The sequence below is a fragment of the Leuciscus leuciscus genome (genome assembly GCF_965113295.1).
Source record: "Leuciscus leuciscus genome assembly, chromosome: 3".
NCBI classification, from domain to species: Eukaryota; Metazoa; Chordata; class Actinopteri; order Cypriniformes; family Leuciscidae; genus Leuciscus; species Leuciscus leuciscus.
In genome coordinates, this window is record NC_138727.1 from 4237147 (window position 1) to 4264460 (window position 27314).

Sequence of the window (27314 nt, forward strand, 5' to 3'; positions counted from 1 at the left end):
CCAAATGCTAAATTGGGCAAAGCCTACAGGGATTGGGGAATTTTAATAAGGTTGACGGTGAATGGCACTTCATCGGGGCATGAGGGCCACTTGGCCTGGTGCGACCTCAATCTCTGATTCATGAGTTAAAGGAGGCAAAAATGCACCGAAAGACCACACAGCAGTGGTAATGGGACACAAAAGCATGTCTTTGCCCTCTAACCAGAGTCCTTTACCAGGAAGCCATCTCAAACAGAGACATTTTGTTTTCATTAAGCTGCCTTTGTTACTCACTCCAGTGACAGGTTCTGATTAGTGAACGGTTGGGTACGGAGAGGTTGGTCTAGGTTCATTTGCCTGAAGCCTACAGTAAATCACGAGCAGGTTCATGAGAGGAATGCTGGGGACTTTTTTTTTTTTCGTGCAAATGGCGTGACAGTAATTCTCTAAATGCAAGGATGCCACTGGTGTCCTGTTGGGAGAGCAAGAACATCATGTGCATGGGAAAAGCCATCTAAAATTGCACTGTTTGTACAACAGATATTAAAAAAAGTCCCTTAAGACAAACTTTGAAGTTAGCTTGAGAAAGCCAGACCAGAAAGTTTGGATGGATGGAGAGGTTCATATAGGGCGTTATTTATTTATTTATGTATTATATATTTTTTTCATGTTGCTAGTAGGGCTGGGCGATATGGTCAAAAGTTATCACGATACAACTTTTCAGATCAGTCGATATTGATAATTATCACGATAAACGTCAAATCTTTATTTCTTTCCAGTTTAAAGGCAGATTTTTGCTCCTGAGTGAAAGTTGTAGAAACCAGACAGTTAACTGTGGTTTTATCATCAGAAAATGTCAAACACTTGCCAAACAGGTGAACATTTCACAAATGTATAGTACATGTTTTCTCTTTATATGTTAAAATTGCCAAGCTTGAGTTTTCAGTAGCAGTAGCTTGAGTTGGGATGCATTTTAACAAAAACAGGAGCATCTGTAAAAAAAAAGAATAAAATAATGTAGGTTACACTTTATTTTAAGGTGTTATTGTTACAGTGTAATTATATATTTAAGTACTCAGTAATATTAAGCAACTACATGTACTTACTATAGGGTTAGGGTAGGATTAGGATTTGGTTGAGGTTTAGTTGCATGTAATTATGCATAATTTACTGTTATTATAAGTATATGTAACATATGTAACAAGGACACTGTAAAATAAAGAGTTACCAAAATGTAACCTAATTTTTAAAGGGTAAAATTTTATAGGAAAAAATGTGGTCGTCCATCGTATTTGGATCATGTTAACCACAGGAAAATCCACACATTGCTCCTCACTACCATGGTAAAAAGTAACTAGCCTCCACTTTTGTTGGAGCAAGATGGCGGGGAACCTTCTCTTAATGAACTACGCAGTTTTACACTATACTTCTAGAAAATTAAGAACAAAGAATGTGCATCAGGTGTGTTTTGCTTTTTAAAGTTTGTTTATTCATTTATGAAGCCATTGTAAACTTTATTGTTACATATTATATTGCTATATAACAATGTTATTATATTTTGTGCAGGGAATTTGCTTATTTTGTTGTAAAAAAAAAAAAAAAAAACCTGACAGTGTCACTGATTATTGCCAATAAGTATTGTGGTATTCCGCCATGTTTCTCCCAAAATCGTACAGATTGGTACAGCTTCCCACTCGTATTTACGATATATTACTTTGGTTAAAAATAGTAAACGCATGAGATGCCAGAACGATGCTATGGTCAATCACATTTTCTGTAGTGAGTTAAAATGCGGTCGTCACTCCTGAAACTTTAGGTAGTTGTCCAAAATGTCAGATAAAGAAATTCCGATCACATCCTCCATAGTCTCCAGGGAATGTCAATCTGTGTCCTAAACTGAGCCCATCACAGCGTACACTACTACCACCCATGTGGCATTGTATCTTCCTGCTATTGAGAACAATCAGTCAAAAAGTCCCAGAAAATGCGTATGGCCACATAAGCATGGAAGGCACGGAGGGACGTTCAATCCTGCCAAGATGACTTCCTGAATCACAAAGAGGATTTAAGGGACCGCAATGCAAGTTAAACCAGGAGACATTCGGAAATACAAGTCATGCATATAACGTGTTTCATGGGCTCAAAGCGGCCTGTGACGGTTGAATAAATTGACAGGCTTTGCATCTTTCATCCTGTTGTCCAAGTGCCACAGATGCACAATTTAAAAGGAAAGCTTTTTTTTTTTTTCAATACATTTTGGTTTAATGTAAAGTTCTTTACAAGCAGTTGCAATCTGTCAAATGTATAAATCCAGAAATTATAATGTATACATATTATGAATGATTTATGAAGGGCTTTGAGGTCTTATTCATATATGTTGTTTAGCACGTGAAAAATTCCTAACCAAATGTATAATTTTTTTTTTTTTTTTTTTTTTTTACAAACACATTACAGTGACGCCTTACTCTGCTAATTAAACACAACTGAGAGCTCTATTTAGTCTTGAGCCGAAAGAACAACATCTGAATTATAACATTTTGGGGTAGTTTGTTGGAGACGTTCCTTTGTCTCTCCATATTTGCACAATAGGCTATTATCTGTACGCGGTGACTCTGTTTTGTTGGTTGGTGATGGTTTAATTTAATTCACTGTGAGGTTGATGAATCATGGCCTTGTCTCCATCTGTATCAAATAAAAATGCATAATTGCATGTTTTGTGTCTAACAAATGGGCACTTTAGTCCTTCCTTTCAACTCGTCCACCCCGGTGTGACATGAACACTGACTGTATGAGTTATTTGTGATTAAATAAGCCGGGTCTGTCGACTGCCAGTTGACCTATCTTGTCCTTGACCTTGTCATCAGCATTACAGTATGCAGATATCAGCCTCCGCTTTGAATATTCACTGTGAAATATGGAGAGGGAGTTTGAATAAGTCGCACTTTAAATGTAAATTGATTTTGTTTAGGATTATTATTTGTTGCATTGGTGCATGACTTTTCATGTAATTTGTTATCAGTGCATGATTTGCAGAACTGAATTATTACTGGTGGTGGCTAAGGCAAATATTATGACTGCTGCTCAGATAAGTGCAATACAGACATAAATAATATTTTTTTTTTACATTTTCAACTTTCTTTAGTGTGTAATGTTGTTGTTGAGCATGAAAAATGTCTGCAAAGTTCCTCGAGCAGGAGTTATTCTCTATATCAGTGTCACTGTTTCTGAACTCCCTGAAACGCCTCCATTGTAGTCTTAACTTTTCTTCCAGGAACGAACATGTCACAATATTCCTCATTTAAATAATTCACACATTTAAAGAACCTTTTGTGCAAAAGAAAAGTTCAATGGTTGTTAAAGGTTTGTCATGGACAACCATGTCAATAAGGAACCTTTATTTTTAAGAGTGTCCAGAGCTAGAAAATGAATGTGGAAGTCAGCTCAGATTGTTTGCTAATGGAAGAAGTTGAGTTGAGAATGAGGCATTGCTGAGATCTCGATACGTGGACTTTTTCGCATGGTAAACAACTTCTCTCTGAACAAACAAAGTCTCTGTGCAATCTTTGATTTCTAAGAGTGGGGAAAATTAGATTAAAAAACTCTCGTTTGTAATATATTTCCAATGGGTACTAAGGGAATTCAAAACATGTTACAAAACCCCAAAACATCAATAACTGTGCAGTAAAAAAAAACTCCCAAAATGATGATTCACACTTTTCCATGTGATTTGCTTTGAGTCAAACTGAACAAGCCAGAGGCTTCTTCTTCACAAAATTCTGGCAATTTTTCTCACTCAACTTTAAAAAATATGCCTACTCGAATACTCTTTCAACAAGTGGCTTCCAGGTATTTTGCTCACTCAACAGTGCAATTTCGCTCTCACTAGTGAGGCACTCTTAAGAAAAACATCTTGCCCTCTTATCTCAGCCTCCGTCTCGAAACAGATTGCTGTTTTCGGCATCACCTGCCGAACGCATCAGCTCTCCACTGAAGCAGAGCTCACTTTGATGTCATTTGGCAATGCAGGGAAAGCAAAAATACGGTGAAAATGAAAGTGGAAAATGTCTACCCGAAGGCCTTTTCAACAAGCAACCTTCAGCCGACTGAGAGGCCGCGACTCCAGCTCCACAGGAGTGTGTTTGTCTTTAACCTCGACTCGTAAAGGGTCTCCGCATTGGCCGCACAATGTGCAAATACCCCCACTGAGAGAGACGCCGGTCAACTCTCTTTCACTCCGAGAGAGGTTTGCCATCGTTCCATGGCAACCACAACTATTAATCTTACCAGATTGGAATAAACCACCATCCTAAGACCTGCAACTTTTAGCCCGTAATTCAAAAGATGATAAACAACAACCACACAAAGAATCTGCATGCAATATGACAAAAAAAAAAGGTTGTATTTCACCTCAAAATCACAAATGCATGAAGAAAATAAGCCCTATTGTTCATTCACGATGGAAATTAAGCACATTTCCACCACCCTAGAATTGTCATTTCTGTAATGCGTATTGGTGTTTGTTTTTTAGTTTGATTTTGGAGAGGAGAAAATGTGCTCAATTGTCACAAGTTTTGCAAGACTTGTTGGTAACAGGTGGGTAATATTAACATCTAACGTACGCAGGGACAAACAGTACACCTTTATAGAGGGAATTTTACACAGCTTCAGTAACAATTGTGCAAACAAACGGCCCTCACTGTTCACACATGACTGCCTGGTTTACAATGGGGAAGTAGAAACAAGTATAACATAGTCTAAAACGCAAACAAGTCATGTAGGTAACCAGACCATCACCTTGTGGTTACATTCTCACAGTATCCCATGGTTGAAAGACCAATTCCTAGCAATCAGCTCTTTCCAACGTCTACACTGAATACATCTCCAACAGAAACTAAAGCTTAATTAGGAAAAGATGCCCATTTGTTTCAAAGACAGAACTATTTATTTTCCTCAAAAACCAACAGCATCATAATATGGGTTCTGTCTAACCTCATAAAATTGGGAAACCCGCATTTCACTGGACCACCAAAAGCAAAGCAAGTAAAACAAGATGTCACTGTAATTTCTGCAGCGCTGCACTATATTGCACATTCGTTGTTTAAAGAGGGCAAAACACATGGAAAAAGAGAAATATAAATAAAAACAGGATGGGGAGGATTTCCAACAAAACCTTTTATTATTGATAACCAATACAATAGTCAATAGGGTAAATATACACAAAGGCAAATGTACTAAACATGCGGTGAAGCTGAGAAAAAGGTGTTTGGCTGAATTTTGATTGATTTGTAGCCTGGTTAAAACCAGACCATTCTCAGTAGTAACTGAGTTATGGTCTGGCAAAGCTTCATTAATAACTCATTTCCAAAGAGGCGTCACCAACGGACGTCGCTCAAATGCCTCTGGGCGCAATTGGATAGACCTAAAACCAATCAGAGCGATCGTCATCGTGTAAAGCCATATGCTGCGTCCCAATTCGCCTAAGTTATACGCCATAAAAGTATGTACTCTTTTTGTGAAGAAAAGGTATTTACTTTTGAATGTGTAGCAAAAAAGTAGGCAAGCTTTGGGACATACTACTCCGTCATCTTTATCGGACGGATCTGTCGCGTGCGTCCTGTCACGTAAACTGTCCTGTCAATCATCTTGTCACAGTTAAAATCCTCTATTAAATCGAATTTAATTTCCTACCGTTTCGGAAGAGAAATGTTGCAGCACGTTCATCTGCCAGTGGGTCTTTCATGGACTCTGTCCTCATGTGTTTGCAATTTTAATATGCATTTAAAAGTTGCTGCGCTTCACCAACGGACGTCGCTCAAATGCCTCTGGGCGCAATTGGATAGACCTAAAACCAATCAGAGCGATCGTCATCGTGTAAAACCCGCCCCAACGTTTCTGATTGGTGCCGCGATTTCGACGGATTAGAAATGGGCTTGAATGAGCTCTTTGCCAGACTACTTGCAGAGCAAATCTAAATTTGCCGGAAGTTGTCTGGGTTTTCCCAGGCTAATTGATTTGATATACATTTTCAAACACATCTGTTTCAAACCATGTTTTTTTTGTATTACAGTGTTTTCCCTTATAGAACACTGTGAAATAAAGGAATACATTAAATTGCATGCCATTTTAAAAGAATATTGTCTGCTTCCAATATTAGCCTAATTCGACCAATGGTGAACATTTGAAATTTGGCAATATCAATAGGGTTAATGTTACATTCTGCATCCCTATCTCAAACATTTTGTGTACAGCTGTGTTTCATCCCTTGTGTTCATGCCTGTTCTAAGACAACAGCGTTCAGTTTCATAGGCAACGAGGTAATAGCTAGTTAGACAGCAGGAGGCTGGGACTGGGCCCTGTAATATGGGCCTAATCTCATAAAATGAGTCTTGTGATTAGACACCATCAGGGCTCTCCCCGAGTCTACGCCCAACAAAACGTGCAAAATGTTTTTATGGTAACTGCCACCTGAATACCATTCTTCCAAATGATGTGATATAACAGGTCTTGCGTTGAGATAAAAATAAAAAAAAGGGCCCTGAACCACAAGCGAAATAATGCAAGAGGTTTGGTTTGATGATATAGTCTCGATGGTGAGGGAAACTCTCACAGTAATGTTGTCTAGGAAAGTAGGCAGTAAACAGAAGCGTGTCTACACATGCGTTTGAACTGTCAGTCACAACTCAGTAACGCAAGAGAAATGCAAAGACGAAAGTCAAAAGGATAATTTTACATAAAAACATGGGATGAAATTAGTGATCCACCATATCGGTATCGGCCGATATCGGTTCATTTTTAATGTTATCGGCCCAGTAAGAAAATTTGGCAGATATATTAAAGATGATAAATAATGTATTATTTCCTTCAGCTGAGACTCTTCAGATGCACACTGATGGTTTTGAATTGCTTGAAATATGATTGAAATCACTTTAAAAAAAAAGGAAAATATGGTTATGCAGCTCAAGTCTGTCATATCTGCTAAATAAAACTATAACGAGAAAATCATAATTGTGTGTTTGGGACATGGCTTTTAATGTTGAGACTTTTGTTTTTGTATCAGGCTCTCAAAAATCATATAAAAATTTGGATTTTAGGTTTATCGGCCAATATATCGGTTATCGGCATTCAAATATAAAGAATCATCGGTAATCGGTATTGGCCAAAATTCTCATATCGGCGCATCCTTAGATGAAATGCACAGCTGTTTGAGAAGTATATCAGTAACCATAGTTAAAAACCATTTTCTGCATTTGCTGTTGCTATATTTATTTGCCTTTTGTAGGCAAGTACAGATTTATAATGATGACAATTGCATTGGTTATCAATGACAACCTATCAGTATCAGCTGATTAAGATATATTATAAAGCATCACCTCGCTCGCTCAAAAACAAAAACCTTTGTGACTCTCAAAGTCAGCATAAAAAGTGACACTTCACTTTTACTGTAATGGAGACTCTTAATCTTCACTCTCCTGGCACATTTGCAGCAATCCAAGAACTCCACACACTCACAATGAGCCGACCCATCATGAGCGTCTAGCTACACACTGACTGACTAACCACCTTTGTGAAACCTGAGCGAGAGGCTCTGCTGAGAATACGCTGTAGACGACATAGAGAGGTTTTTGTCAGGATCGGTGCATCTTCTTGCATCAGCACTTATGGGTGATTACAGGTTATCCGGGGTTTGTCATTTGGTTCAAAATGAAGGATACCCTCCTCCTCCGCAAAGGTGCGTAGGCTCCTATGACCTAACATTATGAAGCTGTGAAGGGTTTCATTAAGGCCTCAAAACAAGCATCTTGGTGTACAGCTCATCAAGGAAGCCATTCATTGAAAAACCTTAAATGAACACTGGAAAACCTGAAATGTACTGAAAAGCAGCAGAATTAAGCCCTTGGAGAGCCACCAGGGAACTAAATCACATATTGTGGGTCTCAGGGAAAAGTATACAGCTGTAATGCTTTACTGTACAACAGTAAAATGTCTGGAATCAAACTGACATCATACCAAACAACAGCACTCGACCCTGCCAAGCATGAAGTGACTCTTAGGTGTAGGATAAACTGTACAACCGATCTTTCGGATTTCTCATCATAAGCACTAAAGAATAACACACAACATGTGGTGAGAGAATTCAGGAACCGTTTACTGAGAGTTGCAGACAATATACCAGTGTTAGTCTCTAAAATCAATGCACTGACCTTGAAAAGCAGCCACATTGCGTGAGATGAGGAACTTCAGACTTGAGCTGGATGTCTGGAGAAGGTTCTGGATGTCCCGTCGTGCCGCCACCTGGTAACGCTCCTCCATCTTCTTAGTGCAGCACGTTACATTTTTTGATAAACAAACCTGGAGGTCTGAACCTGTTGGGATAAACGGACAAAGTTTAGGATTATGGTGGTAATGTGCATTTAAGTCGTATGAAATGATCCTTAGATAGTTGGTACCGGTACTTATGAGGGCAAGCATCATAATATTTATCACACTGTTCAAATAAATGCTGTCATTTTTACAGATAAAAAACTATCAGACCAGGAAAGATTCAGTAAAAATGTAAATATATTTACAGAACAATCTGTAAATTGACTTCCATAGTATGTTTTTTCCTACTATGGAAGTCAATGGGGTCCAACAACTGTGACCAACATTCTTTAAAATATCTTCTTTTGTGTCCAACAGAAGAAAGAAATTCATTCAGGTTTGAAAAAACTTGAGGGGCAGTAAGTAATGGACATTTTTTTTTTGGTTTTTTTTTTTGGGGTGAACTACCTTAAAGGTGAACTAAGTAACTTTTTTTACCTTAACTGAACAGCTTCGGAGTCATTGGAATGGTTATATTACTTATTTCGGGTTGAATGGTGGTCGTTTCGCACCCCCCTGGTGCCCGTGAGCGGAAAATACGCACTTGCAACTTTGAGCCGGCGGGCCGCCGGCCGCTGCGTCAGGAAGTCTCGCGTGATATCAGGTCTCGCGATGTAAACAATTGCTTTACGGCCAAAAGAAATCTGCTAAAATGCTGTCATTATTGCGCTCCCTCACGCTGTCCGAACCCGAATGAAGAAGACGTTTTAAAGAATGTCCCATCTGCTTTGATGTCGTTGATCTATAGCCTCTGGTGTCTGAGAATCACCAACGAGTTTTTACGACAGTGTTGTCAAATATCTATTCCGAAGCTGTGGGGGGAGCTCTAGAGAGAAACCTGCGAGCAAAAAGCGAGAATACAGCGAAGAAGTCCCGAAGCTACTGAGTGCTGCTTTAATCCCACCCAATACCTAAACTACCTTACTGTCATGATTCACATCTGTGTTCCTCTGTCTTGTCCCAGGGTTGCATTCCAGTCCAAAATTGTCATGCCCTTCACTCGCTAACTTCCCTCCATCTCGTTCACTCGGATGTACGTCACTGCTTACGTTGCACGAGTGCCCACTACTGGTGGAAACTGCGGTGGGCTGAACTGGAACGTCCTAAGGACTCGATCACTTGGAATCAGCTATGGAAAATTCCCCTTTAAGAGTTTGTTTAATGTAGCATCCAAATGTATATAGGCGTGTTTGGGTTGTTTTAAATTAAAAAAAATATATCATTAATATATCATAGAGTTGTTTGTTGTGGTGGTGATTAGACGAGATCTGTGGTGACGTCACAATCGTACTGCATTGTGGGACATATAGGTGCCTGAAGTGTACATATGAAGTAGACTCGCTCCCTCGATCAAAATCGAAGGAACGAGGCACTTCAAAATGGAGGCAGGGATTCCCCCGAGGAGAAGTGCTTAGGGAAGTTCGCAAGTGCGTGTCTAAAAGTGGACTGGAACGCAGTTATGTTCCCCGTTATGTTGATTAGTCTCCCCAGGTGTTTCTTATTAGCAACACCCCCTTGTCATCTTGTTTAGCTTGTTTGCCTGTGTATTTAAAGGAACCCTATGTAAGATTGTGGCCAAAACTGGTACTGCAATCACTTTCAAATTACTGTAGAGCGGCGTATCCCCTCCCCCTACTAACTATTATTAAAGGGATACTCCACTTTAAAATGAAAATTCTGTCATCATATACTCACCCTCATGTTGTTTCAAACCTGTATGAATTTCTTTCTTCTGCTGAACAGAAAGGAAGATATTTAGAAGAATGTCAGTAACCAGACAGTTTCTGGTCTCATTGACTTCCATAGTAGGAAAAAATATATACTCTTCTTCTAAATATCTTCCTTTCTGTTCAGCAGAAGAAAGAAATTCATAAAGGATTGAAACAACATGAGGGTGAGTATATGATGACAGAATTTTCATTTTAAAGTGGAGTATCCCTTTAAGCAGTAATTAGGAGTTTGAGGCAAAAGTCGTAGTTAATAGTTCATTTTGTTTTACTATTTGAACAAATTACTAACCTAAAACAAACTTCCTCACTAGACTTGCAGGAAAAACTGATTTTTCTGTCTAATAAAATATATATTTCAAAAACTATCACTTGAGGAGAGGTGTGCTGTTATTTTCCCAAAGTGTCATGATTTACACCTGGCTTCATAAAAAAAAAAAAATTGTTTATAAAAGGGATACAAGTAAATGTAAAAATAAAGAAAAGAAAAGAAATTCTTAGGGTCCATGTAAATTTAAACCAAAATATCACAGACACCTCGACCAGTTTCTGACTATGAGCAACATCATAGCAAAGCAATATCCAGGCAATCAGAATTGTGGCAGAGAGTTTTGTATGAGCAAACACAAACAAACAAAAAACAAAAAGAAATTAGAGCATTTTTTTTTTTTTTCTTGTCCCTTCACAGGGCGATTTATGCAGCATCGACAATAAAGTCCAAACTGACATAACAAGAGACATCACAAACATACATGACCTACAAACGTTCACAAATCCACTCGTGTTAAGGACCATTATCAGACACACACTCCCACCGGGTGGCCACAAAACTCCACATTTAAGCAAGCTGCAGCAAGCCAGCGGGGTGGGGAGGATGAAAGGGCTTGATATCTCTAACATCAAAACTCTTATTCCACTGAGATCCGACAAAATAACTTTCCATCTCTACATAAGAAAACAAACTTTTTCTCCCAAAAAGGTCAATGCAAATGACAGCGCCTAGGGGGGCTATGGCTCTAGGAAAACAGCACGGGACGTGCCGGGACGAGCCAAGTGTTGCCAAAGACACTATCACCACGCCGTGAAGCAATGTTGTGAGTTCCTGAGCAAGATGCAAAGGAGATGGCGTGAGGAAAGGAATTCATCTCTGTCTCGCTGGAGCGAAATGAAAGCGCCCCAGGAAGTGTTTATTTCCCACTCACAACCTGCTAGATGTTTCAGTGTAGTCACCTGAGAGAATAAATCCATCCAACTGTGAACTTTACACCCGTCTTTTTTTGCCCCGGTTTCACATGATCCAACAGGCTGTGAGATTTGGGAATTGTTCGAATCAAATCACTTCGCTGCAAGTAAAACTCTCAACTCGGGCTCAGGGGGAAAAACGCACACCTGTGGCAATATATCTCCAAGATGATATTACAAGGCTTCTTCATGCATGTTTCGCGACACTTTCAAAAGGGAAATGTCCAGTGAAATTAGCATACAGCCTGACCGATAAGAGTTAGCAAAAGCAAACGATATAAAAACACATTTGCTGAAGCAATCATGCCAGCTTGTTTCTACAAGTCTTAGAGCTTCTTTTTATTGTGACTCGTAAATGAAGTGCTGTAGGTGAGCTACTGCGCAAGTGTACTGAAAAAAACATTCAAATGGAGCTGGTTGTGTGATACAAACGTTTACAAATCATGCAATATGGTAAAAGTGTATTGAGGCAATGACATAGATTTGTGCAAAGAAGCAGATGAAAATAAGTCTTCATTAAACTATAATCTGCCCCATAATCAGAATTTGCATGAAAAGTAAAAAAAAGTTGTACGTGTTTTACTGCCCCTAATGTAAATGTCAGCTGAAAAAAGAATAAAGGTACGTTTTTGGAGTTTTGCAAAAAAAATTGTTTCCAATGAGCCAATAGGGTCTAGCCTGGCTAACGTCAGACCTCTTTCTCATTGAGACGTGGTCTGGGAACCACATGTTCATTTTCTCGTATTTGAGGCGTGGTTTACGAATGCCCAGAGCCGTTTATTGGGCGCTACGAATGTCTATCAAATGCGCCTGTACGTACCTCATTGCCAATCGTTTCAATTATACCAGATGACGTATGTAGAGCGACAGAAATTCGTTGAGGAAGAAGACGATGGCTGAAGAAGACTAAACTACTTAGAACACTATCTAAGGCTGCATGGAAAGGTAACTTCGCGTCTGCTGCCATGTTGGATCCATAGATATAAACAAACTGCTTCGGTGTGTCTCATAGACGTCGTCAACGTCATCGTCATCGTCTTGCTGCTCCCTCCCCGTTCTGTGATTGGTCCCCTCGCTGAGGCGAAAATCTGGTCCATGGAATCCAGGCTGCCTAGCAGCGTGAATAAAATTGCGCTGCGCTCAAGGCAGCATGGGGAAACCCAGGCTACTATAGGTCCTGCTTACACCTGGTATAAGATGCGTTTGGGTCGACCAAAAGTGGACGATGCTAAATACAGGTGTAAACGGGATCTAAAACGTTTTGAGCTTGTCCACTTTTGACCACTTCCAAGACCACATTCGACCGGATTGCTTTCGTAGAGTAAACACTTATCTCATTAAAAGACTGTCTACTCTCCGTCTACTGAGCTAAACATTATGGGAAACGCTCTAGCCAGACAGGATTTAAACTTTATTGGCTGAGACCCAAGTTTGGTTTTAAGACAAAAAATGTACCAAGCACAATGTTCTCTCACCATTCCTGATTTCTAACACACACTCACAGCGTTCGGCTGGTCTTGTGGCTGTCAGAACACAAACGAAAGCTGATGCTCTCTGTGTGTTTTTCCGTCGTCTCCGGTTGTGTAAAAATAAAAATAAAATATGTAAAAAACCCAAGAAAGCAGGACAGAATTGTTTGAAAGTGGACAAAAGAGACGGATTAAAACACTAGGTGTATGTGTCTGCCTCGTCCACTTGTGATCCGATCGACCAAAACGCATCTTAATACCAGGTGTAAACAGGGCCATACATTGACAATTCAAATACAATACTCAAATAAGAGAAAATACTCTCAAGTTCATGCTTCTTAGAAGCCCTTACATCCCCAGCACTTTCTTACATGAAGGCGTTATGGAGGAATTACAACAAAAAACAATGATCAAATCATAGACAATGCAACGTGAGGCTTTGCTAGCAGACAGAAAGTGTGTTTGCTTCAGGGGTCTGAGCGAAGCAATGAAAAGCGTCATTTAGAAAAGACGGTCAGTGCTTTTTACAAGCTTCTCTGACCACGGCCTTAGGATTACAACAGCTATAGGCCTAGTTAACAAGAAAAATGTCTGGAATGCATGCCACTGCTGGAGTAATGTTAATGTACAGAAATAACCACCTTTGAGGAATCATTTAAATGTCAATGTGACTATTTTTACGTTTTTATTCACTCACCCACCCACTATGGTGGTCAGTTTATTTGATGTTTGAGGACCTTAGCCCTCACAAGGGGTCATGTTGTGTGGGATATAACTGGCCTGGAAACTTGCTGGACGTCAAACAGTTTGCATCGCTACTAACATCGGAAGCAAAGAGAAGAAAGTTCCAGCAGCATTTCGAAATCTGCAATAAAAGCATGACCTTCAAGAATGTCTTGTTTATTCTTTGCTCCATTTTAATAAAACCAAACCGGTCAAGTAAACTCATAAAAATAGAGTGCTTTGAACACATTGCTTAATTACATGAAAACTGAAGGGAAAAGTGGGGTGATGGGAAAGATGGCAAAAAAAGGCAGGATGCAAGTCCATCTAAAGTTTTGTTGACGCACACCTATTGGGTTGTAGAAATGTGACACTGGACCACAAAATCAGTCACATGGGTCAATTTTTTTTTTTTTTTATTGAGATGTATGCGTCATCTGAAAGCTGAATACATAAGCTTTCCATTTGACGTATGGTTTGTTAGGATAGGACAATATTTGGGCGAGATACAACTATTCTGGAATCTGAGGGTGCAAAAAATCGAAACATTGAGAAAATCGCCTTTAAAATTGTTAATTTATGTTCGCGATTGTGTTGCATTCACTCACAAAAATAAATGTTTTATATATTTACGGAAGGAAATTGACTATCTTCATGGAACATGATCTTTACTTAATATCCTAATGATTTTTGGCATAAAAGAAAAATCGATGATTTTGACCCGTACAATGTATTGTTGGCTATTGCCACAAATATACCCGTGCGACTCGTGACTGCATCCAGGGTCACATATGATGATGAACAAACACCTCCAACAAGGTCAAACGTAGTCTGTCATGGATTACATTACAGTCACTGCACATTTATCATGATGAGCAGAAGAGAAAGCATGACACCATGCACCTGCTATAAATATACAAGTATAATTGAATTCAACAATATGCCTATAACAATGAATTTATTAATGTTTTCTCTAAACCGGTGATAAATCTAGGCAAAATGATCTCTACTGAACCCAAAGAAAAGCTAACCTAAATCCACATTAACTGAATAATCTAAAAAATCAACTTTTTTTCCAAAAAGATTAGGAAATGACCGAACAAAATGATTTAAAGACAGAAACCAATGTAGGAAGAGTTACATTATTCTGCAAGTTACTGAAAAGCTATAGAGAAACAGACCCCGCTTTAAACAAGATGACACTTGAACTTGTGGCGCATGTCAAGACATCAACTTGTGGACCAATGCGGCAAAAAAGAGGCTTTTAAATGCACAAAATACTGATTTATCTAATCATATATCATTTCATATGAAAGTAAAACTGAACATGATAAATAACTTCTGTTATTAACTGTTCCCAACCAAAACCCCTGAAGTTCAGGATGAGCAATGCGTAAACACCTTTCCTGGAGTTGTGCAAAAGTTTAATAGCAAACCACAGCTCTAAATTCCTGTAAAACTCAGAAGCAACCTCTTCCAAGCAGCACTTTGAAGTGCGCTCCATTTGATGAACTCTGTGGGAAACAGTGTACAAGCTGTTCTCCTCAAGCCACTTAGCATCCATTAACCCAGCAAAGTTTGTCAAACTGGTTAAAGCCCTTTCCTTTGGATATGAGCAAGACCCTCACCGTCCATTATTAGAGAGGTCACAAAACTAGTTTCAGATCAGAAGAGCAATATAGCAAAATGGGACGATTATCCAAACAACCTGACAAAGACCATTCAACAGACTCGGAGGTCACAAACCAAACAGTCCTGAGAGATTTACATGACAGCTGTTTAAACCAAACAGTGCATTTGCAACTAATTATGGTTGTATTTTGCAGTCAAGTGGCATGAGCTTTTCTGAAGTACACTGAGATTAGTATACCTGATCTCGAGGAGTGATTTGAGGAACTGATTTTAAAGGGATAGTTCACCAAAAAACGAACACTCTCTCATTATTTGCTCACCCTCAAGTTCTTCCAAATATGTATGAGTTTCGTTCGAGAAGATATTTTGAAGAATGTTGGTAATCAGAAAGTTGACGGTAGACATTGAGGGGGGAAATAACTATGGAATTAATGGCTACCATCAACTTTTTCTTTTGTGTTTAGCAGAAGAAAGAAACTCATTCAGGTTTGGAACCGCATGAGTAAACGATGACAGAATTTTCTTTTTTTTTTGGGTGAACTATCCCTTTAAATCTCAGTCTGAGGGTGATGACAACCCTTTAGTCTCAACTCAGTTTCATCTTTGCTTGTGCGTATACCAACAGCTAAATATTAGCTTACTCAAGGAAATATTTCCATACGGCCATTTATCTCAATTTCCCTAACAGGATAAGTCGCATACAAATCCTGAAAACTTAAAAGCAGCGACTGCATAATCTTCCAGCCAATTTCAGATGATCTACTTCCAATTTGTTTTAGTAAATGTGTTTTTTATGTGCAAATGTGTGTCTTTCGGGGGAAGTAGGCTACAGTTTAAGGTGAGACACTACAGACAAAAACGCTGTTTTTTCATGCATCTGTCAATTTTGAGATGTTTGGCTTTTCATAACTTGTTTTTTCAGATTAGTGGAAAGACAACATCCCAAATACACTTTAAGTGGATATTTGATGGCCCATTATCTATTTGTGTCTGTATATTTCAATTACAGTACATATCTTTAAAGGCTGTTTGCTCAAAATGAGTATGTTCTCCTGCACTGAGCCATGAAATATCCACTTCAGGAGCTTTACAATACATACACCAAACAGTTGTATTCCTATCTATATTCTGAAGGTTTTTACAGAGGGGTTTGTTCAAATTATCTGCCTGATTTTATACATTTTATTCCTTTTTTTTTTGTTGCAATTCTTCATGGAATCAATCAACTGGGGAAGTATGGTGATATCTAGTAGGCTAGTTAATGATTTGTTGTACCCTATCCACCTGGAGTGTCTTGCCTTAAGCTGTTAGAAGAACTACTCAATGAGACACCATTCATTATTTGTAAAGTGTATGTGAAAAGTAAAGTAATGTGCGTCAGTCAGTCTTTCGAGACGATGATTATTTACAGCTCAAACTTCTAAAGCCGGTAAACGCGCCCCACGGCTATAGCATTGAGTCTAAAACGTCTTGAAAGCGTCATTTGAAGTCCATATAGGTTATCAAGAGATGAATTATGTTGGGTCGACATCGCGGAGTGTAGTCTATAACAGTATTCAGATCTTTTACGCGTTCGTGATACCTAAACCAGTGGAAAGTTTCCTCCCTGAGGTGACAACCAGTTTCACTTTTAATTCAGAGTAGCTGAATTTTTGTTACATTTCAAAAGCGTTAAGACTTCCGCATAACCAAAAACGCGTAAACTTTATGAGTTTACCTGACTGGTTTGGCTTTTTTAAAATGGAGCAAAGACATGCGTTAACCGCATAACAAAAAACGATCTGCGATTCTTCCAGAAAAATAAATGTTTAAAACTCTAAATCTGCTGTAAATCTTTGAATTATAAAAATGACAACATAAAGCGTTTAAAGACTGTTTAGGGAATGGTGATCAGCTTCACAGTGTGTGGAAAGGAACAAAAACGAATTGACACAAAATCAGAGGCGCATCATGTCAAAGTCGGTCAGATCTTACCTGTTATCGGTGTGTCAGGTAGTGATTTTACAGGTCCGATTTGCTTGAGTTGAAAAACTTTACGCACTTCATCGCAGTTCATTAACGTCCCCCGACATGGACCGATGAAAACCGCTAAAAAGGCATAAACCAAAACATCACGCATCTCCATCTCCACAGTCCGAACACAAGAGTTTGTCCGTTCGGGTGAAAAACAAAATTAGAAACGCAGGCGTGTCGTTTAGATCTCGGAAAACTTGTTTAATAAACCCAGCAGTGATTTTAGGTGAATGTATATATTCAACAGATTGTGCATGTCTCTTGGGGAGGGTCTCGCGCTGGACCTTCAACACGAGCGCACTGAGTGTGTTGGTGAAAGACGGAGCTGTCAAGAGAGAATGGGCGGAATCATTAGTGTAGAAGAGAAGAAGAGAAGATACTGCGCGATCAACGAAGCGTACAAGTAGTCGGCTATGCTACAGAATCGAAAGCTTTAAGGAGCGTAGCCTACTAGCCTATATAGTTTTGTCGTGTCGCAACATTTTCATAACTATGACCCGTGATTAAGACAAAACTATTCTTAAGAATTAAAAAAAATAATAATAATAATAATAATAAAATAAAGTTGCGCTAAAGCTCGCAAACATAAATCGCCTTTGCTTGAGGTGGTAACCATAGCATCAGCAGCTATGCACATTTATAATACTAGGCTATAGGCTACTTTGTATTATTATATTTGCACCAAATTACAAAAAAAAAATTATAGCCTATATGTAGGCTATATGTGTGTGTGTGTGTGTGTGTGTGTGTGTGTGTGTGTGTGTGTGTGTGTGTGTGTGTGTGTGTGTCTAATACAGTGGAATGAGTAAAATTAACATCTTTCTTCTGACCTACGTTATAAATCTCTTTATATGTTTTTCCTCTTTAGAAAGTTGTGAAAACACGGTTTTGGTGTTTTTCTTTTGCTATTTGAGCAAATGGGAACACGAACAAATATATTTAATATATTATCTCAAGTTTACACAACTATGACGACTTACACTTCTGAGAAACTCGTAAATATAAAAAAAAGGTCAATACATTGACATAACTGTCAATATTAATCACGTTATTGTAGAACTACAAACACATAATTATTGTTACTGCGCTATAGGGGCGTCCTAACAACCATTACAACATTAAAAATAGATCCTCTTCAAATGATAGGTGATTCTGTAAAATTGTGTAGACAGTTTCATGTTTAGTTTTAATTAAGTTTGAGGGCTGTTAATAGAAAGCTTGATCAAATAGCTTGCCAAGACTATAAAGTACACTGGAAATAGATGAATTACTGGAAATAAAAAATCCCCAGAGAAGTGCAAGTCCCTCAAATGGGTTGCAATAGAGCCATCTACTGGACAAGCACTGACACTAGTTTAATAACTCTGGTTTGAGTTTGGTATCAAGTTTATATGAATATAAAAATAATAATACATATGGACAGTTACTCACGTGCTCTTCCTTCCTAAAGAACTACAACCTTATTCCTTTCAGTTTCACCAGGGAAAAGGCCATACCTCATTTCCGAGAACGGGGCCTGTTAAAGGGATAGTTCACCTCAAATGAAAATAGTAATTTACTTATGCTCAAGATATCCCAAATCTGAGTTTGAGGGGTTTTTTTTCTCCTGTTGAACACAAATGATGATATTTTGAAGAATGTCAGTAACAGTTGACGAAGGAAAAACATACTACGGAAGTCATCAATGCCTACCATCAAATGTCTGGTTACCAAGATTGTCTAAATATATTTTGTGGTTCAACAGAAGAAAAAACTCATACAGGCTTGGAACGATATGAAGGTGAGTGAATGACAACATTTTAATTTTGGGGTGAACTATCCCTTTAATGATAATCTGAGTTAAGTCCATTGTGATTTAAGCTTTACATACAGACCATCCTCATCATCAGAGAAACTGATCAGGCAGATTTAAAGGCTTGGAATACTTAAGACATGTTATACTTCCCTGTGGATAATCAAATGCCTTTTAAACTCAGAGAACGTGTTTTTTAAATGAAAGTACTGCTCATCTTATAGTGGGCCACACGAAACTGCACAGTAGCTGGACGCCATGGCAATGTCCCATTAGAAATGCACAGTAAATAATGGTTACTTTATGTAGACGTTACGCATTTCTCATCAACCCAAACCATGCATAGGAAATGCATCTTGCACACAACCCTTGCAATAACCTCAAAATAAAGTGTATTTATGTATGCACCCAACAATAAATAGGCATTCAGACCACACCTCTGCATTAAGCAGGTTTGCTAAGAGGGATGCCGGATAACTTGGCTTACTCTGCATTTCTATAATTGGATTTAACAAATCGAATGATCTGCTGATAGACAACAGGGTTGAATTTATCCGTTCATGTTGGTCCAGTGTAAGCCAAGTCAATACCAACCCAATCACATAGTAAATTAGGGTTAATTACCAGCCTGGAAGTCACACCTTTACAATCTTGCATGCTGTGAAAGTGTAAAAGCTAGTGAGAACATAATAGAATAAAGACAACAGCAAGACAATGCACCTCTTTATCTTTTATTGAACATGTGTCATTTAAAAAAAAAAAATCACAGCATTTGAAGTCTAACAAGTTCAAAACTCAATCAATTGAATACAAATTCATACATGTTTGTGTACACATGCATGTTGGAACTTCCAACAACAGCAAAAACATACTTGTGGGGTACAATCTCCTCAATCCTCTACAGGCCGGGACAAGTGCAATACCTTCCAAACACAGCATTGCTACCAATCCCAACCTGTGCAGAAAGGGACCAAACGGCTCCAAAAGTGGTTCTCGGATGTGTGCTGCCACAGTCAGTTTTGCATGGATTTGCACAGCGCCATCTTATAAGCTGAATGCAAACCAGCAAAACTAACCAGGGTCCAGCAAAGTTACAGAGAGAGAGTTATAGAAAGACCCTGGGAGTGCTTGCAAAAAAAAGTCTTCAGATCCCAGATGCATTTAGCTAGAAGTACTTCAAGTGCTCACACTGCAGTAGATGACAGAAATACTACCTGCACTATAAGCACTTTAGCACTGCTGAAACTAACACAATGACAGCATTGGCAGGTTTTTATTTACAAGAAAACAAAGAAAATAAGATTTCCTCTCAAGATTTCAAATCAAAATTGGGAAACGTGGAGAAGCAGCAGGCCACCATCAGTTTTGCATAGATTTGCACAACTCCCGTTTTCTTGTAGTGCAACTATGCAAAACTAGCAGAGAACTGCACCAAAAAAGAAAAAAAAGGGGTGTAAAAATGCCTTAATTCAAATATATGGATGCAAGTCACAGTCCCTCGTGCCAGAAGGAGCACTTAGGGCAGTAGGTGCTAGTCTACTTCACTATCTGCACTAGATGCACCTTAGCACAAAGCCGTTATACTCAAAACACTGGGTTATTTTTACTACTCAAACAATGGGTTGAGCCTGTTGGGGACATTTTTTACCATGGTTGGGTATGGCGTCTTGGTGGAGGAAGGGTGCTTGGAAGGAGGGCAAAGTTAATGGCCAGGTGTATTGCTAGAAGTGCCTCCACTGCAGTAGATATTACATAATACTACCTGCACTGTAAGCACTTTGACAATACACTGACATCAACCACATTTCACATCAAGAAAGTCCCATGGATGAAAGTCTCCAGAGAACTTGCGGAGAACTACTCCCCCCATCTTTCTTGAGGCTTCTGAGAGAGGAGAAATAATTGAATTAGTCAATTACCTGCATTATAATTCAGATTCAAAAGAGAAAACTAGTAAATGGGATTGACTTTCTATAGGCTAGTACTACAAGAGCGAGGGCCTCATGGCAAAGCACATGTCACACGGGCACTGCGGTACTATGCATATCCAACTTTGACGGTGTATCACTCTTTTAAAAAAGCCAACTCCACCAAACCATCATTACCTACTTCGCTCCCTCCGTTTTAGAAGGTGCATTTCTCAATCAATTTCCCAAGTTATGATAACTAGAGTTGAGCGAGTGATAGAATTGCGCAGCCTGCGGACCGCGCGCGCCGTCGGACGGTATGACGCATGCGCAGTGAGACGCTACCCGATCACCCCCTCCCCCCAACCCGAAACAATCTGCACTAACATGGCGCCGTTGAGTTCACGAACCGGATAATTCTTCGCATAAAAACTACTATGATAGACAACAAATAATAAGTTCCATGTGTCAAACAGGTATAAACAACAAAACGGGGTTGGGAAATAAAGTGGCGCGCTGTTGATTTCGCGTAAAATCGATATTGAGGACAGCAATAGCAGCTAATGCTAAGGTAGCTGGCTAGGATTCTGCCTTAAACACGAATTCAATAAATATAAAAAAACAACGAAATGTTTTAACGTCAACCCAAAAAAAGGTGTTCGTGTTATTTACACGAAGTGAAACTAGCCAAGTTAGCAGTTAAAACCAGGCTAGCTCCATCCATTCCCTGTTAAAACTTCTCTTGATTAAAAATCAACAATCGAATTAACTTTAATCAATTTTAACAACATTTCACACGCAATCTTAAACTTAAACCAGAACGCAATCGCACAAAGAGGGGTGTTTTTGTCCCGCGCGCTGTTGCTAAGCTAGCCTGAGCGCGCGCGGCCTACGCATCCCCCCATGTGCTACTGCTTTGTTCTGGAGGCACTTTAACTCGCACGCGCAACAGAACGAGAAAACATCACTCTACAAGTCTAAAAACAACTTAATTCGCATTCCACTACGCGAACGCGTATTAATGATGCGAATTATAGCACATCGCGCAGGCGTGCGGTGAAATAAAATAGTTGGTAGTTGCATTGCAGCAAGCATGCTTTTCAAATCTCCCACATTCTCCACAACTATGGAGGTGGAGAGGACTACCATGCGCCACTTACTACATTGTTTGTCTCACCACCGTCGCCGCTTGCAATAGCCGAGTTACGAAATCATGCGCGGAAATCATCTCGCATGCGTTTAAGCGGGAAAACGCGATTGAGTTTGTGAGACTAGAAGCGAGAAAAAATTAACAACAGGTTCCTAGTCAATAACGCACAGTAAGACACTCACCAGTGAAATCCACCATCTTCACTCACTTGCCGTTTACAGCCACTGTTCTGGACAAATCTGCGAAACTGGTGCGTAAACTTAAAAGTAGGACCGCGATCGACTGCAACGCGCGCGTGCAAAGCGAAATGAAACTTCTCCTAAAACGACTTTCTTGATCATAGTAAAAATGCAAAAGTGGCGCGAACGCGACCTGCCGTGAACCATGTGGGTGAATGAAGGGCGGCTCCCGTTGAACGTAAATATCTACAACCCCCAACTCCTTCATTAGCATAAATAAACTACTTCCGATCTTTAGTCCTCCAACCAATCGAAAAGAAAGCATTGGCGTAAGAAAAAGAAAAGGAAACAGGCATGGCCGTTTAGATGTCCTTATTAGTCATGCAATAAATAATAACAATAATAATAGTAACGAAAATCATAGTCAAAACTGAAAAGCGAAAAAAAAAAGCGACGTTTCAATGTACAGATGAAATGTTTCAATTTAAATAATGTAAATAATAATAATAAGTAGGAGAGAAATAACTTTTTGATTATGATAAAGGCACATATATCATACTATTTATTATAAATCAATGTTAAATTATAGATCAATGCCTTGGATATCAGTGAACGCACAATTTTCAAAGAGTGAGGACATTTTTAATGTAACAATAAGATTAAAATATATACATAAGATAAAAAAAAGTGAATCACAGAAAGATGTTAATAAAATGTATTGAGTAAAGAATATAACTTTGCCTTATCATGATTATTGTTATCTTCAGTTGATCAGATGAAATTATATTCAGAAATCCGTGCGTTACATTATATTTATTATAAACTCCATGATTATTGGTTATTTTCAGTTGATGGCGAAATTATATTCATAGCATGAAATTAGAAATCAGTGCATTCAATTATGTTTATTATAAATCAATGCTAAATCAATGCCTTAGATATCGGTGAACGCACAATTTTCAAAGAGTGAGGACATTTTGTAATATAATAATACATATATGCACAGGATTTGTTTAAAAATTTAATCACAAACAAAAATGTTAATAAAATGTATTGAGTAAAGAATATAACTTTTCCTCTCCTTATCATGAGTATTGTTATCTTCAGTTGATCAGATGAAATTATATTCAGAAATCAGTGCATTGAATTATGTTTATTATAAATAAATCAATGTTAAATTATAGATCAATGCCTTAGATATCAGTGAATGCACGATTATCAAAGAGTGAGGACATTTTTAATATAACAATATACATCCTACATAAAGTTATTATTTTATTTGTTAAAAGTGAATCATAAAAATATATTAATAACACATATTGAGTAAAGAATATAACTTTTCCTCTCCTTTACAAACTCCATGATTATTGGTAATATTTTCAGTTGATGAAATAAGGAGCATTACACCATTGTATACATAACAATTAAATGTAAATAATAAAAACTTTACAATTCGGATTAATTAGTAAACATTGTATTAACTAACAATGAGCGATACATTTATTACAGTATTTATTAACCTTTCTCAACATTAACAGCTGATCATGTTAGTTCACGGTGAATTAACAAGTGTAACTTTTGATTGTATTAATGTATTAAAAGTTGAAATCGGAAAATATGTTGAAAAACATGAACAAAGATTAATAAATGCTGTAGAAGTGCAGTTCATTATTAGTAACTAATGTAGTTAATTAATGAAACCTGTTACTGTTTTTTTAAATGTTTTTTTGGTAACACTTTACAATAAGGTTCATTAGTTAACATTAGTTAACATGAACTAAGAATGAACAATACTTTTTCAGCATGTATTAATCTTAGTTCACACTAATTTCATCATTTACTAATACGTTATTAAAATCAAAGGTTGTATTTGTTAACATTAGTTAATGCACTGTGAACTAACATGAACTAACTATGAACAGTTGTATTTTTATTAACTAACATTAACAAAGATTAATAAATACTGTAACAAATGTATTGCTCATTGTTAGTTCATGTTACTTAATACTAATGTTAACTAATGAACCTTATTGTAAAGTGTTACCGTTTTTTTAATGTAAAAATAATATTTGTTTTTACGACCCTGGATCACTTTCGTACCCCCATTGTTTGTTTGTTGTTTTCAGTTCATTGCATGATTATATAACATTCAAAGAGAGAAAGACAAACATGATGTGCATCTGCCGTATTGTTCAAACATAATGTGTTCATGTTAAGTTGAAAAGTCCGAGTGGAATTGCGCTGGAGAGCAGCAGTGCATGTGCATGTGTTTGTCTTTGTTCGTCAGAAAGTCTTGAGACACAAGTGTTGGAGTGAGTGAGCAGATCTGGTGCTTGATCGCTGGCTCGTAACCTTCCCCAACCCCCATTCCCAATTCACTTTGAGAACAGGGCTGTTGGGCTCAATGGGGGCAGGTTTCAGGCCTCACGGGCGTGGGGGTCACATTCGGCTTAAGGCTCTGCCTCTTGGTCAACACCCCGTTCCCCCTGTGTCTCCGGACAAAGGATGCAATTCCATTTTGGAGGGAGGGGAAGGAAGGAAGGAGGGTGGACATATGAAGCTCACAGACCTGGAAACAGAAAAGAGGAGAGGGGTGTGTGGGGGGGGGGGGGGGGGGGGGGGAAATCAGTCATATGGTCCTGAGAATTGATAGGAAAATGAAAAGTAGAAAAAGAAATCAAACAATTGCTGCATTAGCAAGAGGATAAAGAAGAAGGAAGTTTAAAATATCCTGCATCCTGTTCCTTAAAACCCTCCCTTTTTGTTGCTTTCTCTCTCTCTCTCTGTGTATCTTCCTCCTTCTCTCTTTCCCTCTCTCTCTCTCTCTCTCTCTCTCTCTCTCTCTCTCTCTCTCTCTAGTCTCTTCCTCTCTTAAAATGGCAGCAGACTCCTCCCACTTTAGGGGGCCAGGCACATTTGTTTTGTTTGTGTTGAAATAGCAAGGCAGGAATTATCAGTGCTGGTGACCCGAGGTCAACGGACTCACCTCGTCTGAGAGAGAGAGAGAGAGACACTCACAGGCACATGCACTCAAACTAAACACACAGGAAACATGGGTATAAACTTCCCTGTAGTTGTTGTACGTGATTTTATTGATGCATGGAAACAATCCAAAGGTTTAAAGTTGAGATATATTTATTATTTAAACTATTTTCGAGTTATATAACAGGTGAAGATACTATTTTTTCTTGTTCAAAACTTAAGTGAGCATCAGCGGTAATACAGTTTCTTATATCACATATTTATCGATTTTTAAACACTAGATGACTATTGGATTAGTTCATTATGGCATTAGAAGTGAAGCTGCTTTTCATATAAGCCAAAACTATGTCCAGGATGGAGATAATCTAAGCTCTGTCTGCAGGAGAAGCATTCACAGACTGAACTGATTCTTCCAGATGTACATGGAAAAACACACATTACGGAGCATTTAATTGTTCTGGCAAGTCACTGCCAAACCACTTCAAATATATTTTTTACAAGTAGTTGTAAATGCAATGTTTGCTCGAGTTCACAATATTTATTTCTTTGTTGTTTTTTTATTTCTATTTTTTATGGAGACAATATGCAACATTTTGTGATTGAAATTTGATTATTGTTGCTGCTTTTTATGTACTGTTTTTATGACATTTCAGCCAATGTTGGGAGCTTTCATACTGTATACGAGTCATTATGTATTTATTTCACTTGCTTATTATTAATTTTTTTTATTATTATTTTTTTTTATTTTTTTTTTTTTTATTAACAGAATAAAGTAACAAGACAAGCTTCAAACCCCCCACCCACCCCAACTCCCCCATGCATTCATAACACAATCACAACCACAATCATCCACACATTCATAGTGTTATAAGCAAACTATAAATAGAGAAGATGCCCAAAACAAACAAAATTAATAACATAAAAAAAAAAAAAAAAAATCAATAATACTGATCAAAAATCAATAATACAATTAGCAAAACATTTATGACATAACACATGGCACACCTTTAAGAAAGTACACCTAATATTTATATCTCTAACTCAAGTAAGCAGATATTCCATTTATTTTCATGCTCAGTTATTCTGTTGTTATTTGTTGCTATAATTGTTTCCAGCGTATACTGATGATGAACTCTATTCTTAAAGTCTTTTATACATTAATTTGATATAGTTTTAGCTTTAAAAAAAAAAAAATTTACCCATCAAAATAATCATATTCAAAGACACATAACAAAATATTCTGAGGTGTGATGCGTAAAACAATATCCATAGACCTTAACCATAACTGTATACTGACCAAAAACTAACCAAAATAAAACAAATGCATCAAGTCCTCCTCATTTTATAAAAGATTTTAAGTGGAAATATTCTAGAATATGAATCAATTGTAGTTCTATAAGTAATCTTTCCACAAAATTGGATCATTAAATTCATCTTCCCAAAACAAGGGCAGGTTCTGTGTGGAAAAAAAGTGCAGTGCCTGTAATATTTAAATTCCAAATATATATTATTTTTATTTATCTTTACACCAGACAACCATTTTAAACATCTTTATTGGCTTGCTTATTATTCATATAATTTGATTGAATCATAATGTGGGTGTATAATATTGTATTTTGCCTCATGTCAGTTTAAAAAAATGTTTTTATTTGATAAAAAAAAAAAATATTGCTTTATATGATTGAGTCAAAGGAAATCATGGAACATTTACTAACAAAGGAAAATATCAAAGGAAAATTATAAATGTTTACCAGTTCAAATAATAAGGTGCATTTTTTATAGCCAAAAGTTCTATTTTATTGTTGTTTCTATTCAATGCAAAGTGCGTTATATAATTGTTGAATTCCAGCTAACTGGTGTTGTTTTTTTACGTAGGTTTGAACGTATTTCTATTGATGTCTAACTTTAATTGTGTTGTTTTATAATAACTCATGCCTTTTGTTTGGTATAATATTTCCATTTGAAAACAAAAGTCTCCACTTCAACCAAAACAGAACAAAAGCGAGCTGATATATTTGAAGTGTTGTCTTCATATTCATCTTCATATAAATGCACCATGATTTTATTCATAGATTCTATTTAAAATTAAATATTTTAAATCAACATCATGTAAAATACACTGGAACTTATCACTTTAAATGTATGAATGCCACTGCAT

The 27314-nt window shown here is 37.8% G+C and overlaps 1 protein-coding gene and 1 long non-coding RNA gene across 2 annotated transcripts in view; both read right to left on the reverse strand.

Moving 5' to 3' along the window:
- The window catches only part of gpc5a (glypican 5a), a 195539-nt gene extending 178025 nt beyond the window's left edge, over positions 1-17514 (reverse strand). The window contains exons 1-2 of the mRNA XM_082163830.1: positions 17108-17514; positions 8181-8342 (exon numbers count right to left, since the gene is read on the reverse strand). Coding sequence (XP_082019956.1) covers positions 8181-8342; positions 17108-17258 — 313 coding nt within the window. The 5' untranslated portion in view covers positions 17259-17514. The remainder of the gene's footprint in view (positions 1-8180; positions 8343-17107) is intronic.
- A 2141-nt stretch (positions 17515-19655) lies between these two features.
- LOC309494296 lies at positions 19656-23259 on the reverse strand. The gene is made up of 2 exons (XR_014204285.1): positions 22178-23259; positions 19656-20822 (listed from the first exon to the last, which is right to left on the reverse strand). It is a non-coding gene; the product is annotated as an uncharacterized lncRNA (long non-coding RNA).
- Between the last annotated feature and the right edge of the window lie 4055 nt (positions 23260-27314).